At 44.7% G+C, this 15,785-nt stretch overlaps 1 protein-coding gene across 2 annotated transcripts in view; it reads right to left on the bottom strand.

Annotated features, from left to right (window-relative positions):
* The window catches only part of DENND2A (DENN domain containing 2A), a 103,662-nt gene that overhangs the window by 63,478 nt on the left and 24,399 nt on the right, over positions 1–15,785 (bottom strand). Inside the window, exons 2-3 of one of the 2 annotated variants that reach the window (XM_030854005.3) lie at positions 13,702–13,803; positions 9,634–10,797 (exon numbers count right to left, since the gene is read on the bottom strand). In XM_030854005.3, the coding sequence (XP_030709865.2) occupies positions 9,634–10,797; positions 13,702–13,775 (1,238 nt within the window). In that variant the 5' untranslated portion in view covers positions 13,776–13,803. The remainder of the gene's footprint in view (positions 1–9,633; positions 10,798–13,701; positions 13,804–15,785) is intronic. The other variant, XM_060305229.2, reaches the window with a different exon arrangement.

The following is a 15,785-nucleotide window of genomic DNA, read 5'->3' as shown; positions in this document are numbered from 1 at the left end:
TTATACAGGAAGCCTGAAAGACAAACTTTAAATCAACATGAAGCTATTGTCCATCCAAGATCAAGAAGAAACCAGAAATCCTTACATGCCCAGCTTCTAGAGGCAGTGGGAAAACAAAATTCCAATCACGAAGTTTGATTTCTCATTGTCCTGTGTTGGTGACATGTTTGCAAGCATTAGCTTTATTAAGTGGTTGGTTCCTCCTCAGCACTATTTCTGTAATCTGCATAAATGCCTCCAAGGACTGCAGTCCTTTGGTTCTGAGGTTCAAGTCGGTGATTAGGGTCCCAAAGAGGAGACATATGATTAAACTAATCATCCAATCATTTAGCTAAGTCTTTTCCATGAAAATATTATTTACTTGAAAAAAAGGTTTTAATACCGTTATTTACACATTAACTTTGAAAGGAAATTTTGAAAGGCTAATGATAACCACATCCAAATTGGCTTCTCTCTCGTTTAAACATTTCCACGTTTGTTCCACATCCAGCTGCATGTTTAATAAGCACCTCTTAAAGGGTGGAATTGAGCTCACAGCTGGTGATGCACGGTAAGAAGTCCCTGGGAATGTATTTCCTCGAGGTCCAGTGACTGGGACTCTGCGCTTCCACCGTAGGGGGCACAGGTTGGATCCCTGGTTGGGGAACTAAGATCCGGCAAGCTGTGTGGTGTCCCCCAGCAAAACAGTGTAATTTCAAGTAGCATTTTGAATGTCTTTGTTTTTGTTTTTGTTCGTAGCACACGGGCCTCTCACTGTTGTGGCCTTTCCCGTTGCAGAGCACAGGCTCTGGACGCGCAGGCTCAACGGCCATGGCTCACGGGCCCAGCCGCTCTGCGGCATGTGGGATCTTCCCGGACCGGGGCACGAAGCCGTGTCCCCTGCATCGGCAGGCGGACTCTCAACCACTGCGCCACCAGGGATGCCCACATTTTGAATGTTATTTGTGACTTTTCCATATTTTGTAAACGAAGTACTAACGTAAGAGCTCATCCCACATCTCCGTTTAGATGATGCAAGAGAAGCTCAAAATGAACAAATCCGAAGTTGAACTCATACCACCATTCCCCACTCCCTCACGAGGACCAGCTCCCTCTCCAGTGCTGCCATCTCGGCAAAGGCCATCACCATCCATCCACGTGTTTACGCCTTAACCCTGGAAGTCCTGTGCAACCTTCCCTCTCCATCACTGCCCACATCTAACCAACTAACGAGTTCTACCTGCAAAGTATCCCTGGGATCCACCCACTTCTCTCAACCCCCACTGCAGTTATACCACAGGGTAACCCCAAAACCTCCTTGATCTCCCTCCCACCCGCCCCAACTACCCACCCTGTCCACTGGTGCCCCTTCCAGTCTCCCCGCAGCTGTGGGGTGGGGCAACCTCTTAGGAACGCAAATCGGATTGTGTCTCTCCCCTTCTTGGACACTTCCGGATGCTTCCCATTCCTCTTCGGTAACAGGCCAACACCCTCGCCTGGGCTCCAAGGCTCTTCCAGAGCTGACTCCAGAGGGCTTCTGGACCTCAGCTTACACTCTTCCTGCCCCTCTGGCCCACCCCCTGCCTTTCAGTCCTCCAGTGTGCTAAATTCTTTCTTGCCCCAGGGCCTCTGCTTGTTTGTCCACTCAAACTGCACACACACACACACACACACACACACACACACACACACACACACACACACACACACACACACACACACACACACACACACACACACACCCATTTCCCAGCCCACCCCCTTGCCTGGGAACCTCAGGCCTTACATGAGTGTCACTTCCTCTCTGAGCTGGCCAGGTTTCCATGACAGGCTAGCTACCCCTGCTGAACATTCCCACAGCACCACAGGCTTCCTCACTGCCCCGAGAGTGCTTAGTTACATAACCAGTTGTATAGTTCTGACTATTACTAGTACGTAAGTTTCATGAGGGCAGGGTCTGAGTCTGTCTTATTCATTGCGATAGCATAATACTACATAGGTATAGTAAAATGTTGGTTGAGTAAGTGAGTGAATATTTTAAAAGCTGGTTTTAATGGCCATCTTTACTGCTTATAATTTATCCCTATTTTGGGGTAAAGATATATTTTATCTGTATTCTGAGAGCTAATGTTTAGTCAACTGTTTGAACATATTTCCCCCAGAATTATTTTCAGCTGTATTTAAATTTGCTTGGACAGCCTGAGACCCAGCACCCACCTAAAACACCATTCAGATGATCTAGAAACCAGGGATGCCTTGCTCTGAGTCCCTCATCCACCTCCAGCTGCCACAGACTCTCTTCTTTCCTCCATCCCCGGTGATCAGGGGCAGCTCTTCTCCTTGGGAAGGGCATTCATACCACTGTTACTGATCAGGGTTCTTGGCCTCCTTAATCCATAGAAATTGATCAGAGGCCAGAAAAGAGATTCAGGCAAGACTTTATTGGGGCCCCTGCTGCAGCAGTGGGGAGTGAGAACAAACAATAGGTTCCCTTGCTTGCTCATTTGCTCAAGGGGCTGCGAGCTGGTTCCTTAAATGGGGTGAGGGTAAGGGTGTGTCCAGGGGTCGGGCCAGAGGGATGGTTTAGGTGGGTTTCCCACCCCTTTGGTGGTGGTGTATGCAGCGGACCCTACTTTTTCTCCCTCCCGCTCTTCAAAAGTGGCAGTTGGGTTTTTTTGGCCTCTTTGTATCTTTTGTCCAGAATTTGTCCCAACTGCACATGCACACAGTTATTTTTAGTCCCTTATAGTTTCTTTGTATTTTGCTGCTCAAGGAGATGTTTGTCCAGGTGCAAGCATTGAGCACCGCAGCAAAGAGTCCCAGGTCCCAGCCTGTCTCACCACCAGGTGATCAGAGTAGGGGGCTAAATGAATGTTTATGTCAGCTCTTAGCTCTCACTCTGCTACTGGGTATCTCCTCTGTCGAGGGCTATGACTACGCCTGTTGGGTTTCCACTTATCTCTATCCTGGATGCAAAAATAGAAATGTCAGAAGAAAAACTATCCTTAGCCACCATTGTACCTAAAATCCAACCATTTCCACCTTCTCATGAGAAATGACATGACAATCACTATTGTAATGTAGAATGACAACCACCCTCTCTACTCTCATCTCTTTGTCTTCCAATGCAAACTACTATCGAAATAAATGAATTCACAAAGTCAAGCTTCTCAGCTGCTTTCAAAGTTACTTTTGCTCTAAATCTCAAATTAATCAAACAATTTGCCCCTTTGAAAATTTTAAACATTCAGTTTTTAGACATGGTAGTTAGAGTTGCCTCATGGATGACATGGTGACTGAGACAGATAGTGACAGAGACAGACCACAGTGTGGCTGGTACGTTAACTTTAACGACTAAACCCATGATAGCTGAGGGCTGCTGCCCAGCCAGACTTCTGTGGGGATCCCTATCAGTCCTAGAGTAGATGGAAATTATGGAATCAATAACAGTACCGTATAATTTGGCAGCCATATAATGACTGAGGTTTCATGTCCTCAGAAAGTTCTGAAAGTCTTACACTAAAGCCCCAAGGAAAGGCTGAATCTCTGTGATGCCAAAATAATCAGTTGAAAAGTTGAAATTTTGGTCAACATAGTTATTTGGTTTCATAAAGATCTAAAAGCTCTGTCATGTGATCATATTAAACTAAAATAAAACAATCTGAATTCGAATGAAAACGTTTTGGACACACAGACCCATGTGAATTCAGGACGCTGCTTACACTTAAAAAATAATCACTTTTCTTGTTAAATGTCAGCCTTAAGGCATTCCTGCCAAAGTTTTTAAACGTATGCCATAAAATATACATAACCAAGTTAATGCTGCTGTAGGAAGCTTATCTTTGGAATTTCCTGACATTTGAGGGTTTCTCATTTTCCATTTTAGGATTGAAGGCATAAGTCCTTGCAGTTAATTTCCTGGGGCTTTAGAGAAATGAAGAAAGAAGAGAGAAGAGACAGAAGGAAGGAGGAAGAGAAGAAAAAAGAGGAAAAAAGAAAAAAGAGCAGGGAAAAACAGAAAGAGAGAAAAAGAAGAAAAAGAAAAAGACGTTTTCTCAAACCGAGAATCTGAATCCATTGGTTTGGCTCTTGCTGAGGTGGACTAACGGCCTATGAAAATAAGCTGAATACGTTCTCGGGAGCGCGCAGCCTGGCCGTGTAATTCTAAACCCTCATAACCTCAAAATCCTTAATCATTTCTTTCTTCAACCTTGGCTTGGCTTTCCTGCCTCAGAGAGGACAGGAAGCCTGCCAAATTCAGAGTTGGGTCTTTTCTTTTTTTTTTCCTTAAGCGATAGGACCACAATAAAGAGCATACTTTGTTTTTTAAGAGTAGAAAGCGAACATCTTGCCCTAATCACCTCCATTGTACAATTTTAAACAAAACGAAAAATCCAAAGCCAAAATTCTTAAAACACAGTTGATGCAACCATATTCAAACTGGCCAAGAAAAATTACATCTTTGGACTGAAACTAAGTAACTTTAGCTGGTTTTAAAGAAAATGCTGGAAGACTGAAAAGAGCAGATGGTAGCTAAGAGAGAAGAGATAATGGGAATAACTGTTCACCAGGTTGATCTGTCTGCCCAGTGATGACACAGCTGAAAGATACCAATTTCCCAGAACGAAGCTGCCCCTGGGAGAGTGGGTCTCTTTGGAGGAATAGCCCGGAAAGGGCACGGAAGGGCTACTCTGGGTAAGCACTGGGGACAGGAGCAGAAAAGTCACGAGGGCACTTAGGGCCCTGAGGTTGGCACTAGTTTGGGAAAGGATTTAGAATTGGAGGTCGATTCAAACCTTCTCAGCACATAAAGAAGGAAGCCTGTAAATTCTTCTATAGATATCACATAATGCTGATACCAAAGCCTAGTAAAGTTAGTATAATAAAATCCAAGTATAGACCAGTCCCATTTATAGAATACTGGGACAAAAATCTTAAATAGGGGGCTTCCCTGGTGGTCCAGTGGTAAAGAATCACCTTCCAATGCAGGGGATGCAGGTTTGATCCCTGGTGAGGGAACTGGGATCCCACATGCCGCAGGGCAACCAGGCCTGCACGCCACAACTACTGAGCTTGTGCACCTCAACTACAGCCCACATGCCGCAAACTAGAGCCCACGCACCCTGGAGCCCACACGCCACAACTAGTGAGAGAAAATCTGCACACCACAACTAGAAAGAAACCTGCGCGCCACAACAAAAGACCCCATGTGCCGCAACTAAGACCCGATATAGCCAAAAATAAATTAATTAAATAAATAAAATATAATAAATCTTAAAAAAATCTTAAATAGAATAATAGCAAATAGAATTCAGTTGTGCATTAAAAGAATAATGAACCAGAACAAAGTGGGAGTTCATCCCCCAAATAGTATGATATAAATTCACTATTAATAGGTCAAAGGAGAAGAAACACACAATCATATAATGTTTCTGAAAAGTAATTTGACAAAACCCAATCCTAATTTTTTAAACTCTTAGTAAGAAAAGGATTACCAATGAACACCACCTTGATAGCATGAAAACATAACTCCAACAAGAGTTCTTGAGAGTAACACCAGAAGCATTACCACTAAAGTTAGGGGTGAGATAAAGCTGCCCAGTGATATCAGCACTATTATTTCACACTGTTATGAAAATATTAGTCAGTGCACTTTAGTAAGAGAAAGAATCTGGAGATGTAAATCAAAATGAAAAACATAAAATGATAATTCTTTGCAGACAATATGATTATATACGCAGAAAGTCCAAGAGGAACAATTGACAAACGATTAGAAACAATAAGAAATTTAAGGAGTCTTTTAAATGAATAATATACAAAAATAAATATTTTCTTAAATACAAAGACCATATAATGAGAAAAAAGATTACATTAACAATGGCAACAGGGCTTCCCTGGTGGCGCAGTGGTTGAGAGTCCGCCTGCCGATGCAGGGGACATGGGTTCATGCCCTGGTCTGGGAAGATCCCACATGCCGCGGAGCGGCTGGGCCCGTGAGCCATGGCCCCTGGGCCTGCGCGTCCGGAGTCTGTGCTCCGCAACGGGAGAGGCCACAACAGTGAGAGGCCTGCGTATGGCAAAAAAAAAAAAAAAAAAAAAAAGCAACAATGGCAACAAAAGAATAAAATACTTAGGAATAAACTTAGCAAACGTATAGAATCCCAATTAAAAGCTGACATATTTCGTGTGTGTGTGAAATTTGATAGTGATAATATAGACCATTTAGGAAAAGACATCAGAATATTCAAGACATTTTTTGAATAAGGAGAATAATTAGGAAATAAATAAGAGGTTTATAATTATTAAAAAGGAGACCAAATGATCATTTGTGTGTGTATTACATGGTAGTGTATGTAGCATGTCCAAAAGAATCCACTAATTATTAGCAACAATAAGAAATTTCTGTAAGCTCTACTAGATGTTAAAACAGATTATGAGGGGACTTCCCTGGTGGCACAGTGGTTAAGAATCTGCCTGCCAATGCAGGGACACGGGTTCGAGCTCTGGTCTGGGAAGACCCCACATGCCACGGAGCAACTAAGCCCGTGTGCCACAACTACTGAGCCTGCGCTCTAGAGCCCACAAGCCACAACTACTGAGTCCACGTGCCACAACTACTGAAGGCCCTAACTCCTCACATACAAGGGACCTTCAATAAGATTATTTGATTTCTAATAGAAACTATGGAGGCCAGAAGGTATTGGGATCACATATTCAAAAGGCTGAAAGAAAAATATTGTCAATTAAGAATTCTATACCCAAACAGGGACTTCCCTGGTGGCACAGTGGTTAAGAAGCCACCTGCCAATGCAGGGGACACGGGTTCGATCCCTGGTCTGGGAAGATCTCCCATGCCGCAGAGCAACTAAGCCCATGTGCCACAACTACTGAGCCTGCGCTCTAGAGCCCACACACCACAGCTACTGAAGCCCGTGTGCCTAAAGCCCGTGCTCTGCAACGAGAAGCCACTGCAATGAGAAGCCCGCGCACTGCAACAAAGAGTAGCCCCTGCTCGCTGCAACTAGAGAAAGCCTGCGTGCAGCAATGAAGACCCAATGCAGCCAAAAATTAATTAAAATAATTAATTAATTAAAATAAATAAATAAAACAGATTATGAGGTTAAAATAATTAAAACAGTTTGGTCCTAGAAAAGAAATAGGTACCCTGGGCTTCCCTGGTGGCGCAGTGGTTGAGAATCTGCCTGTTAATGCAGGGGACACGGGTTCGAGCCCTGGTCTGGGAGGATCCCATATGCCACGGAGCAACCAGGCCCGTGAGCCACAACTACTGAGCCTGCGCGTCTGGAGCCTGTGTTCCGCAACAAGAGAGGCCGCGATAGTCAGAGGCCCACACACCACAATGAAGAGTGGTCCCCACTTGCCACAACTAGAGAAAGCCCTCGCACAGAAACGAAGACCCAACACAGCAAAAATAAATAAATAAATTACTAAACTCCTACCCCCAACATCCTAAAAAAAAAAGAAAAGAAAAGAAATAGGTACCCTGATTAATTAAACAGAATAGAGCAAGAAAAAAATAACAGCTAACATTTATTGATCATTTACTATATGCCAGGCTCTGTTTTAACTTATGTTTACAAATATTTACTCATCCAATCTTCACAACAAAGCTATGAAGTGGTCACATGGAGATAATTATACATCTCCATTTTACAAATCAGTAAAATGAGGCTCAGACAAATTTAGGAGCTTGTCCAATGTCACACAACAACGCTGTGTTCATCACAGCGTTATTTGTAAACTGGAAACAACCTAGGTGTAAATCACTAGGGGAATGGCTAAATAAAATATGGTTTAGCCAGGTGCTGTAAAGATGGCAGTTAAAAAAGGAAGGTGAAAAAAAAAAGGAAAGTGGAACCACTGAAATATCTCAATGAGATCCTAAGTAAAAAACAGTCGATATAGAGCATGATTTCATTTTTTAAAGGATATAATATATACGTGTGTGTGTTTCTAGAAATTCTAGAACACCCAAACTTTTTTTCCCCTGTAAGAGAACATAAGACATTGCATTTCTGGCACCCAAAGAATCCTACCTGACAGACCATGTTGAGTAGGGGACTGACATGATCAACTCTGTATTTCTAGAAGACTCCTCTGGCTGCTGAGGAGAAGAACACTGGGGGTGGATACAAAATGACTAAGGTGGTGGCAGTGGAGGAGATGTAGTCAGCTTTAAGAAAATGTTTAAAACTAGAACCGAAGGACTTGCTGATGAATTAGACTGGGGGTATGTGAAAAAGAGAGAAATCACAAATGACTCTTAGGTTTTTGGCGTAAGCAAAATAAAGGGTGATATCACTAATAAGATAGCATCTATTTTGGGAAGAGACCGTTAGTAGTGGTCTGGATTGAGAATTTAGGTTTAGACGTGTTAAGTCCAAGCTACTAGATAACCAAATGGAGACCCAAGCATGAGAGGACTATACAAACCTGAGGCTGGGGGAGAGTCAGGGCTGGAGATATATATCTGGGAATCATAAGCATGTAACTGACACTTAAAACCATGGGACTGGGTGAGATCATTTAAGGGAGTGAGTGTAAATGGAGAAGAGGTGACATGATCCCGGGATGGTGTGTAGATGGGTTTGGGGGTGTTATTCCGACATGTAGAGGGAGAGGAAAATGGAGCTGAGGAGGAGCAGCCAGTGAAGTAGGGCTATCAGGAAAGCAGGTGGCCTAGAAGCCTAGTGAACATAGTATTTCAAGGTGGTGCGAGTCAAGTTGGTTCTCAAATGCTAAGAGAGGTCAATCAAAAAAAGAACAGAGAACTGGCAACTGTATTTAGCAAGATGGAGGTGGTAGGTGACTCGGTCTAGAGCAGTTCCAGCATAAGTGGCAAAAGCCCAACTGCAGTGAGTCAAGATAAACACAGGAGGGGAAGAAGTGGTGACAGCAGGTACAGGCAGCTGCTCTGAGGAGTTTTTCTCAGTAGCTGGTTTCCAGATTAGCAGGTATCAAACCAATTAGCACATTACAGAAATAGACAAGAAATTAGGTTTCAAAACAGAAAAGAAATTGTTTCCAAAGCACAGATTTCACCTTCAAGCATTCACATGTTTTTATTACCTAAGGTGTTATTTTAATATTATAAAATATTTACCGTGTGTGCATCTATACGCATAAATGAGAAAACTGAGGCCTCGAGAGGTTACGTAACTTGTTCAAAGTCACTTAGATAGACCATGATAGGGCCAGGGTAGGTCAGGCAGTGTGTTTCTAGAGCCCATACCAAGAAAAAACATGAAAGGAAGAGCCGGGAAAGACTTCCGGCACCACGCACCAGGTGGGGATGGTAGTAGCAGAATGAACATCAATTAGCACCAATTAGTAGATGGCCAGTGTCAATACAAGTTTTCATTTAACTCTTGGTTACTGTCTGAATTACAAGCACTCATCACATTCAAAGGGTGATTTTTCAAGGCCAATACTCTTTTTTGAAGACAAGGAACTAACACAAAACACCTGTAACAGTTACCATGTTTTCAGGTTTAATCAGTGAACCATCTTAAGCTATGAACAGTCTCAACTAACTACAAGATCCAACAGTTTAATAAAATAAATAATTAGGCTGAGAACAGACAGTTGCAGTGCGGCCTAAAGGGCTCCAGCTGACAGCCACCAGTCACCTACCTGTGGTCAGCACTGGCCTTCGGTCTCCCGCTCCACAGTCTCCTGTTCACAGAGGAAGGCGGGGGAGAGGAGGGCAGAGGCGGGGCCGGTAGAGAGGGCAGAGGAGGCAGGTTCCTTTTATCTTTCCGGAAGCTGATGCCTGGGTTCCCATCCTTGTCCCCTTCGCCATCATGTTTGAAAGTTCTCCGGGGTTTGGGCGGGGGGCTGATGAAGGGTCTTGTGGGGGAGTCCTCCGAGCCCCTGTACACACTCTCCAGCCTCTGGTCACAGGGCCTCGCGCACAAGCCCTTCCTTTCTTCTGTGGCCTCAGGGGCAGGCTCCCTGCCTTCCAGGTCCAAGCGGTGGGCCCTGAATTCTGAGACACTCCCGCCCCCACGGTTCTCAGGAAGGGTGGGCCCCTCCTCGGCCTTGTCCGGCAGGCAGTGTGGGGAATAACAGGTGCCAGGTAGCTGGGGATTCAACCCTGCAGACCCATCCTTCAGAGCCTGCTCAAGTTTCTCCACCTGCTTCAGCACAGACAGGCTATCATTCTGAAAGCGCTGTTTGCCAAGCCTGGGCTCCCGGCCTCTTCCCAAGCTAGGAGCCAGCTCCCGGGCTGGCTGGCTCAGGTCTTGCCTCTGCTCTGCATCCTGTGCCCCAGCTTTCACTACCCCTTTATTCCTCTCATCCTCTCTACTCTCTGCGTCCAGCCTTGTTCTGTTCTGAGCCTCTGTGACCCGAGTCCTCGAACCATCGCTACTTCTCCTCTCCATCACACATGACGTCAGGTAATCCTCTTGCCCATCTGCTTTCCTGCCAGGGGCAGGAGTGGGCAACTCCTTTTTCCCTTCCCATTCTGATATCTTGTCCTTTATGCTGAGGGACTTGTGCCAGGCCCTGCCTCGGGCGGGAGGGCAGGGGTTCTGAACACTGCTTAGCTGCCTCTTGCCGGCCCTGCTGGCTCCTTTAGTGCCGAGATCTGAAGCTGGGTCGCTGATGATCATATTTGAGCTGAACATGTTCTGCTGAAAACAGTCCACTCTTGGCTCTAGCATCAGGCTATAGAGGCTCTCCAGCGGGCTTCTTCGGAAGGGTGAGTCCTGATCCGTCTCTAGGAAAGGAATGGAGGACCTAAACGGCTGCCTTTGAGGGTCTTCCCCAGCCTTTGGACCTTCCACCTTGACCCTGAACAAGAAAGACAAACACTGAGTGCAGGAATTCTTGGTTATTGTTCTTAACTAGTCATTCAGATTTGCTAGAACTTAGATATAGATGTTACATACTAGTTGCAAGCCACACACATTGAAACCACCATTAAAAAAATCACTTTATGTTTTTCTTGGGGAGACAGCACGGTGAAATGAAAGGAGCTATTGGATTGTGGAGTCCAATAGACTTGGGTTTAAATCCTAATTCAACCACCGACCAGCTATCTGACCTTGGGTAAGTTGCTTAACTTCTCTAAACCTCAGTTTCCTCATATGTGAAATGGGAATAATAAACATATCTAACAGGGTGGCTGTAAACATTTAATAAGCTAGCTCACATAAAGCATCTAGTATGGTGTGAGTGTACAGTAAATGGTAGTTGTCATTAGCTTTTTTTAGTATTTTATTTATTTAGTTATGTATGTATTTATTTATTTGGCTGCACCGGGTCTTAGTTGCCATGTGCGGGATCTTCACTGCAGCATGTGGGCTCTTAGTTGCGGCATGTGGGATCTAGTTCCCGGACCAGGGATCGAACCTGGGACCCTGCATTGGGAGCGTGGAGCCTTAACCACTGGACCACTAGAGAAGTCCCATATTTGCTTTTTCCCCTGATGAAAATAGGAGAAGTTTTTCCTAATACTGGGTTTGATAAATTGTCCTGATCTGAGTGGGTAAAGCCACAATGATTGGCTGCATTTGAATGGAACCTCCTCTAGAATGTGAGCCCTACTAGACTGGTCTCTCCGTGAGGACAGGGATTGTTTTGTTTTGTTTTGAACTGTGGCCTGTTTTGGCTACTGCTACATCCCTAGCACCCAGAACAACATCCGGCAGAGTAGGTGGTCAATAAATATTTGTTGAGTGAATAAGTGAGTAAACAAGCAGATTCAGATTTCTCACATAGCCTGGAACTGCACTGTCCAATATAGTAGCCACTAGCTACATGTGGCTATTTGAACTAAAATCAAATTAAATTAAAGCTCCTCTTCCTCAGTTGCAGCAGCCATATGTCAAGTACTCAGTAGCCATGTGTGGCTAACGGTCACTGTATTGGATGCAGAAGAACATTTCCATCATTGCAGAAAGTTCTGGCCTAGCACGTACGTGTGGGGATATAGGCCTCCATACGTGACTTTAGGAGATGAGTTAGTGCCACAAAGATGTTAAAAATTATTTTGAAAGAAAAACAGAACATTTGAAGCTATTCTAATGAGAATGGGAGTATCTGTGTTTTGAAATGCAAAGCATTCGTCCACCAGCAAAGGTCATGACGGAGCACAGGGACCTTAAATGTGCCAAGATTAGCAAACATGCATGGACCGACTTCATGGTGCATGTTTTCTGAATATGTAAATCTGACTATATGGAAACTCCAGTTAAGGTTCACATGAAGGATGAATAATTAGCAATTTCATGCATCCTGTTACTAGCTAGCTTTCTATTCCAGAGACTAACGGTTGTTTATGTAAAGACTTCTCCCAGGACTGGGACATTAACATGTAAATTATGTCGTCGTTCTTGGTTGCTCAGCATAAACCAGAAGCTTGTGAAATTGCAAACAAATTTTCATATGTTAAATGTGGCTATCAAAGCAGAATTCCTTGTTTAAATAATCAATTAGCATTCATAACAGAGCGCTTACAAAAAAGAAACCCTTTTGTAATGGTCCTGTCACCACTGAGGATATTAGCATGAATTCAAATTTTAGTCAGAACCAGTTTGTTATTTTACTGAGAGTTCAAAAGACAGAAATTTAAGTCCTTACTCTCATTGTGCTAGAGGCAAGATGAAGAAACAGGACACATAAAAACACAATTCAGGTTAGTTCACACTTAGTGAGAATTGATGATATAATATATAATCATAAATATCCTATGTACTGTTAAAAAATATTGACAGTAGATAAATATATGGCTTTAGAGTTAGAGGGACCTGGGTGTGGACCCTGGCTTCATTTTTTTTCACTTTAAAATGAGAACACTGGATTTTATTGGTGCAGAGGCCAAATTTATCTTGTTTGCTGTGACCAGTACATAGTAGGTAGTCAATGAATGAATGGTTGTGTTAATATATGTAATGTGCCCAGAGCACAGCACACATTATAAGTCTTGATGGCAATAAATGGTAACTAGTGTTATTATAATGATTGTAGTTATTGTCTAAGATCCCAGACATCTGAAGCAGCTTCACAATCACTGAGGCCCCATCTAAAAGCTGAAGAGGAGAAAGGCTAGCTTGCTAGAAAACCACGCTGGAATTACAAAGCTCAAGCAAGAGCGGCAAGGATGATGAAACCAGGGGCAGAGTGCCTTCTCCACATGGTTGCTGTACCCAAGAAGTTCTCGAGTTCCTGTTTCCAGGATTCTGTGGCCTCAGAAGGGGCTCTGGACTGGGATGCATAGCTGTGAACAGCTCAGTGATCTGTGAACAGCTCAGCAATTGCTAATTCCATTGCAGAATGTGAGACAGGGTATCAGAGGAAAGGGCTCCATCTGGGGAGAAAACAACCCTGCTAATATAAAGCAGGCTATGTGGACAGATGCAGCTGCAAAGCTTTAGGGCTCAACGATAATTAAAATACCTGCACATCCTAGTAGTTAGAAAAATAAACCCTGGACTGGAAGGCATACATGGGGATAGGGCCTGAAGTGGAACACTGGGCACCAGGAAGACCTTTCCTTGACCACTCTGGTCTTGGGTTGCTGACTGAACGCAGTGCATGGAGATGATTTACAGGAGGCTCACCACCAAGACTTGGAAAAGAATGCCTCCTTAGTTCAGGGAGGCAGGGTTAGTGAGGAGGGAAAGGCAGTAGAAAAAGGAAGGAGACTGCGAATCCAGGCCAACTTCTGCGTTCCTGGGGGAGAAAAGTTCTTACTTGTCAGCCAATTTGTGGCCCAGGTTTTCAGTCTGGCTGTGGCTGCCCTTGGCTGGCCTGCACACTGTCATCATGTCAGCACCGAGAGGAGCTCCAAGTCGCCTGGGGGAACAGGGATGCACACTCAGTGAGCCATGGCAGCAACTCTAGGGCCCACACCCCAAACTATTTATCTCTGGTGGATTCCACCCAGGAGTAGAGGGTGACAGAGATGCACCATACAGAATCCTTGACCCAGGAAGGGGTTGGGTCAAAGGCACAGAATCCTGAGGTCCACCCAGATTCAGACCCCATGCCAGCACTTCTCGTGTGTGTGTGTGTGTGTGTGTGTGTGTGTGTGTGTGTGTGTGTCTTTTAGATAATGTAACCAAAATTTTTAAGAAAACGTATAAACTTAGAAACTAAACCATAAATACCAGCACAAGTTGACACTTTTTCAAGGCTCTGTAAGAACATGTGATGAGCTAACAGCCCCTAAAGAAGAGAAGAACTATTACTTTATTTGAAACAAGAAATAAACCACCTGCTAAAGTGGAAATACCTACCCAGAGCTACTCTACTCTTCTGCTGCCCCCATGCTGGGTGTAAACCCACACTGTCTTTGGAGCCCTGTACATAGATTCACGTCTTTTCCACTGAACCTCCCAGGAATCCCTCTCCCACCTCCTCCTCAAGCTTCCAGGATTCCTATCCCCTCGCTCAGGAAGGTTTACCTGATGAGTAGTTTTCTAACTACTAGGATGTGCAGGTATTTTAATGATCGTTTCTTGGCCTAGGCAACCCCTCCCCCCAAGAAATCAAAGGGCTAGGCTTTAAGACATGCATGTACCTCTTGGGGACAAGGAGAGGGAGGCTAGAGGGAGAAAGAAAAAGAGAAGAGTGAACATGGGCAACAAATTAAAGAAGAGGGAGGTTAGGAAACGGCGAGCTGAAAAAACCTCTAGAGAAACTGTGGGAGAAGGACGGAGCTTGGGCCTGCCCACAGAACCCGGTTGTCCCCCTTTCCAGTGAGCGGCACCCTGCATTTTGGGGTATGTCAGTGTTGAAAGCAAGCCCAGTTCTTCAAAGAAGCCAGGCCCCAGGTCTGTCCCCTCCGTTAGGGAAAAGAGCCCTGAGAGGCCTTTCAGGGACAGGAAGGAACTCACTGCCCCTCTCCTAAGCTCAGCAAAGCTTCTGGAGCCTTCTATGCGGCTGGGCTGACAGACACTGCTCCTCTGTCCTGCATCTGGCAGAGGCCCCATGGGACTCAAGGGTAGCAGCCACTCCCCGCTGCTCTCTGCACGTCTGCACTCTGCCTCCACACAGACCAAGCCCACAGAGATGCAGCCTTGCTCCGCGTGAGCAGCAACTCTCCCCACTCACCCTCTTCTTTCGAGCTGGCATCCTCTTTCACTGGCTCTCTGAATAGGTGCCAGGCCCTGTGCAGAATGCTCTGGGCACTCAAGGATGAGTAAGACATGATGTCTGCCCCTGGGGAGAGCACCGGGACTGTGCTTGGGTCATGATCAGCCTCATAACCCCCTCTCTCCTCAAGGGAACGGTTTCCTTATACTTCCTAGGAAGCCATAGCTTTTTCAAAAAGCACAAAGCGCACTGTGTCTAATGCACAGAGAACCATGGATGAACTCTGAGGTTAAAGATCCCGAGAAGCACTTAAACAACATGGTACTTAAGTGAACTTGATTCCCATCAGGCAGTAATAACTTCCAGTCCGAAAACCACAGTCTCTAGAGAAACAGCTGATACCGCAGTCTGAGAAGCAAGTTCAAGTGGGCTTAAGGGGCTGGAACTGAGGGGGCATAGAACCCAAGGCACACTCAGCAATCAGCTCACCAACATTTCTAAATTCACAGAAGAATGGAAAATGCTGCTCCCACAAAACTTTGTCACTTCCCTTTTGTCTCTGATGTTTAAAGGTCATTAATTAGGTGACAAGCCTAGCCTAATTTGCTAGGTGGGAGAACTCTGTGACGTAAATTACCAAGATAAACTTCTCTATCACTTTATAGGTCTGGGAATACAAGATGGAGCTGTTTCCCAAAGTGTGGTCCATGAAAGTTCTTATGTTTTTTGAATATTCAAAC

This window comes from Globicephala melas, chromosome 9 (genome assembly GCF_963455315.2).
Source record: "Globicephala melas chromosome 9, mGloMel1.2, whole genome shotgun sequence".
NCBI lineage: Eukaryota > Metazoa > Chordata > Mammalia > Artiodactyla > Delphinidae > Globicephala > Globicephala melas.
Note: the sequence above shows the minus strand (reverse complement) of the source record. Positions and strands in the feature narration are given on the sequence as shown.